The 5,261-nt window shown below is 38.3% G+C and overlaps 1 protein-coding gene across 1 annotated transcript; it reads left to right on the plus strand.

The window, feature by feature from the left end:
- The first annotated feature begins 1,350 nt into the window (after positions 1–1,350).
- On the plus strand, positions 1,351–4,027 carry otpb (orthopedia homeobox b). The gene is made up of 3 exons (XM_016275374.1): positions 1,351–1,426; positions 1,742–2,139; positions 3,379–4,027. Exons 1-3 carry the CDS (start codon positions 1,351–1,353, stop codon positions 3,886–3,888), a joined length of 984 nt encoding a protein of 327 aa, XP_016130860.1. The 3' UTR covers positions 3,889–4,027.
- The last annotated feature ends 1,234 nt before the right edge of the window (positions 4,028–5,261 follow it).

A 5,261-nucleotide genomic window follows, 5' to 3' on the forward strand; every position in this document is an offset into this window, starting at 1 on the left:
GTTGTCATTATATTAAGTTATAATATTTTTATATAAACATGATGTCATCCACCGCCGTGATTATGTAGCCTAGATTATTTACTGATAGTGCACAAAAATATTACACTGATCTGAACGGATGTTTAGACCCATCCAGCATTTGTAGGGTTTTTAGTGATATTCGAGATTCCCTTATCCTTTGTGTTTCTTAATTACTCTCAGTAGTCCAACAGCTTGGTCGTGCACATTCACGCCACAAAACGAAGGGAGCACTGATTGATTATACAAAAACACGCTGAAAACTTGACAGCCTGGCGAATGTGCTTTCGCTGAATGGATTAAATTAGGCAATGTATGTCAGCGAGTTTGAATTAAATAAATCAAATTACTTGCGTCAGCGCTGATGAAACATCGATACAACTGAGGCATCAGTACGCATCAGTAGCTAGCTGTTTCACCTCAAGCCTTCACAGAAATAAATTAGAATTCTTCAAACATGATTTACAACGCCTTCTTGCAATATATCTAAACACAGTTAAATTACCACGCATTACTCAGATTTCACTGTAATAACTGAGATGAAAGCTCATAGATTTGGCACTAATTACTTCAAATGCTTAATGGTCTTGAAAACGACTAGTTGGAAATGTACCTTGGATGTGTTGTTAGCTGCCTCAAAGAATTCATCGTTTTTGATAGATGGATTCCACTCAAATAAAGCTGTAACTCACATGAAGGTAATAAAACAACCAGCTCACAGCACCCATAGCAACCCTGTGTTCATTCTCTTCCCACGAAAACAAGCAAATATGACCCGCGTTCTGCATTCGATTCGCAAAGGGCCTCGAAAGCAGGGCTCCAACCAAATAGTGTCTTTACAAAAAGTGCCCCCTATTCCATGTGTTTAGATGGAATAATATTGCATCCCAAGTCGGTCAAGTAGTAGGCTATAAAGACTAGACTTTTCCACCTTTTGTGAAGCCTCTTTTTACCAGTACAGAAAGATTTATTATTCACTGGTTATTTGCCATGATTATGAAGTCATGTTAAATGTATAGCTAATAAAGGGGCGACGCAATAAATCAGATTTGAAATGAACGAGAGCAACTGCAGATGAAGCCGGTTTGTGGATTTTAGTGGTTGGTTGTCTGATATTTTCAACCCTCAATTCTGATTGGCTCCCATTTGTGGAAGCTCACGGGCTCATCCAACTATTAAGCGCCTCCCAATCTCTCTAAAGAACAGTATAATAAACGGAACCGCCTTTTAAACGCACTGACGACTTTCCTTCATTTGAGCCCTATGCGCTTTTTAAAAGGGTTAAAAGTTGTAGAGTAGTTTGGGAAGCAGTTGTGACTCCAGCAGTGCGCAATGCTCTCTCATGCCGACCTTTTGGATACTCGCCTCGGTGAGTTATCGCCACCAAACTCCGGTCTTCAGCTCCACTGTAAGCTATAGAGTATTTTTCAGTCTTTAAACTAGTGAACTAATGTGATTGCAAAACTGATATCTCAATCTGTTCTCATTTTACTTGCAATGTTTGTTCATTATCAGATAAATTAATGACACATTTTCATCCATCAGCTTACTCTGATGGATTGCGAATCTGAGCAATGTTTTTAATAACTGTTTGTGCAACAAATATGTCAATAAGTTGATCATTTTTTAAAATACATTTTGTTCTTTCCGTCTTTAATGTTGATATTTGCATGTTCCAGCCATTTGGAGAGAATGCTAAATTTTTGGACTCGTGCGTCCACAGGGATGAAGGATGCTGCAGCCGAGCTTCTCGGACACAGAGAGGCTTTGAAGTGCAGACTAGGGGGGACTGACTCTGGACACCCCGGCGATCTTACTTCGGCTACAGAGACTGTGGAAGGGAGCACTCTGCTCCCCGGGGAAGACATAAGTAATGGGGGATCCAATCCTAATGGAATGCAGCAGGTCAACGCCAAAGACCAAGAAAAGCAGCAACAGCAAAACTCTAATAATCAGTCGGGTGGCCAGCAAAACCAACAGAAACAGAAACGCCACAGGACCCGCTTTACTCCAGCGCAGCTGAACGAACTGGAAAGGAGCTTTGCTAAAACACACTACCCTGATATCTTCATGAGAGAGGAACTTGCATTACGGGTTGGTTTAACGGAGTCACGGGTTCAGGTGAGACTGAGTGGACCTGCTCATCTTTGACAGCGTAACGCAGCTTGCTGGCGATTAACAGTTTAAAAAGATAAACGGAAAGCAAACTGAACAAAAATGATACGATGAAAATAATGATATTTTTCTAAAGATCCGCAACAATTTATTGTATAAATTGCATGTATGCCTTCAATAATAATAAAAAGCACTTTAAAAAAATGTCAAGCATAAAATATAGGTAGCCTAAATATCGATGCTAGGAAAAAAATTCAGTGTTGTCAGTGCAGAAATACAACGTTAAAAATGCCATTAAAAAAGTGAAATACATGTCCTCAAACGAAAAGAAAAAAAATAGTACATTTGCTACATTTTCGTCAAAGAAACAAGTCATCACCGTCAACAGAATATATGCCCTATTAGACAATACTTTATAAAACGTGTTGTAGAAGCTGAATACGAATTGTGTCGTTGACAGCAGTATAAAATATGCAAAATAGAAATAATAAAATAAAAAAATAAAAATAATAGTAAAGTGCCAATAATAATTCGTATGAGCCAAACGCTAAATGTTAAAATACCTCAACAATAAGAAGGGACAATATCCATTTTGGACGCTGCTTGTGCACTTATTTTCATCATGAATTCATGATTATGGTTCCATGATGAATTACGGAGGCCATCAAACTATTTGTCTCCTAGAATGTGCCATCAGCTGTAACGACTTCATCGCCGGCTGTCTGCAAAACATTATAGAAATTGCTTGGTCTCTTTTTGTCTTGAAATGACCTTCCCGCTTGTTATATCCGTGAAGACAATATAGTCTAATATTTTACATTTTACATAGCGTCAACAAAAACCAAGCAGGTGCATGTTTATAACCTTCAGCATTCATGAAGAACCAATTGTACAAAGCCCACATATTTACAGTGGCTCATTTCTGCATTTAAAAAAAGTGCTCGCCTTTTACCCACAAACTTAGGCTAGGCTATTGCAGGAAATTGCGCGGTAATCTAGCCTATATATTTTATTTATGTTTTTATTTATTAAATGTTATTAATTTATTTCAACACAATTATTTTTTATTAATTTTAGAATTAAAATCAAATAAACATTGTTAGCCTATATGCAGTTTAGTATAACCTATAGCAAAATATTTGTGCAATCAAGTTATAAAAGTAGCCTAGGCTATACAACTATAATTCAAACCCTCCAACGAAACGCGTGACTTTCTAAGTGTTTGTTTTTGTTTTATGCTTTCAGGTGTGGTTCCAGAATCGACGCGCAAAATGGAAGAAGCGCAAGAAGACAACCAACGTTTTCCGGGCGCCGGGCACTTTGCTGCCAACACACGGTCTGCATCAGTTTCCGTCTGCGGCTGCGATGGGCGACAGTCTCTGCTCTTTTCATGCCAACGACACGCGCTGGGCCACGGCCGGGATGCCTGGAGTCTCACAGCTGCAGATACCGCCTGCGCTGGGCCGACAGCAGGCGATGGCACAGTCCCTGTCCCAGTGCAGTCTCGGAGCCGGCCCCCCACCGAACTCCATGGGCCTTTCCAGCAGCTTATCGTCAAATGGTTCCGGTCTTCAATCGCATCTGTATCAACCCACATTTCCAGGGATGGTGCCCGCTTCCCTCTCGGGTCCAACGAATGTGAGCGGCTCCCCTCAGCTGTGCAGCTCGCCGGACAGTGATATGTGGAGAGGGACTAGTATCGCTTCGCTGCGCCGTAAAGCACTTGAGCACACCGTTTCCATGAGTTTCACCTAATTTGAGCATCCAAGACGTCTTTTCTGTCACTGCAAACCCCAAGTATTCCTGAAAAACAGTCACGGGGCACTCAGGATGTGAGGTTATAACTGTGAAATTACAAATTGGCAGCCTTACTGGATGCTGGGACCCAAACAAACCCCATACAATGCTTATATACAACAGATGTAGACTAGTAATAGTTTTAATGCTTGAAATGTATGTAATTTATTTATTTGTTGGATTCGGTCATGTTTATTTGGTTTTCATAGCTATTGATTTTAATAACAGCGAGTTATTTATTTATTTATGAGTATTTATTTGACTCTTCATTCATATATGAAGAAACAACTGCAAGCATATTTATTTCGCTGATCGGTGATATTATTTTTAACTAAACTAAATGTACAAGGACACGTTATTAAGGACCACATGTGTGCATGTACAGATTGTTTTAAGGCACGTACTACATGTTGGAGTGATTTTTCAGGTACAGAACTGAACACGTTGGAGTAAGAGCCAATGTCCAAATAATCAGATTCAGATGCATGTAAAATTTCAACCAGGATCAACAGGAAGTTGTTTACATAAAGCAAAATTAACTTGAGTGTTTGTGTAGATAAGAAAAAAAAATCTTGTTATCTGCTGGTATGTTTGTGATATGTTTTAACTTATTGTCTGTGCTTATTACTGGAATATGTTTTTTGTAAATGTTTATCTTAAAAAATTCAACAGAATTGGGAAGGTTTATGTAAGTGGGTGAATAAAATCATTTTAAGAATTTCAGTATGGTATGTGATCTATAAGTCCAGAAGATTTTTGAAATGCAGCAAAATAAATAGAGGGTGTTGCCAGATGATTCAAGAGTGACTTTAACTGCCAAGTCCATTTGTAGTTTTAAAGATGAAGGAACAAGAAACAAAAAATATAGCTCAAAATGAAAAATTGTCCACATATTTTAAGGTTATGGACCGATCATTTGGAATTCAAACACATGTTTGTCTGAAATGATCTTATAATTTAGCAGACTTTTTTTTCTAAAGCAACATTCTGGAAGGACATGCTTTGCTCAATAGGGATGCTCAATAATCATTAATAATAAGTTAATGAATCATTTGTCCAGATTTTTACCCCTTCTCTACAGAATTGATTGTTTGCCATGTTGTCAATGGGAATAAATATTTACCCCCTGACATTAAGTAAAAAGACAAAATTATCATAATTATGCATATAAATAAGAATGGCCTGGCACAAATCCTGATCCTTATTTTATAGGCTATTTTATTCTTTTCACGATCAAGGATATAATCATGGTCATTTGGATAGTCAACACAACATATTTTTTTCCAGTGATACATTCTGATATATCCTCACAACACTGAAAATTGTGTGCA

This window comes from Sinocyclocheilus grahami, unplaced genomic scaffold, assembly GCF_001515645.1.
Source record: "Sinocyclocheilus grahami isolate Dianchi unplaced genomic scaffold, SAMN03320097.WGS_v1.1 scaffold93.1, whole genome shotgun sequence".
Classification (NCBI taxonomy): Eukaryota; Metazoa; Chordata; class Actinopteri; order Cypriniformes; family Cyprinidae; genus Sinocyclocheilus; species Sinocyclocheilus grahami.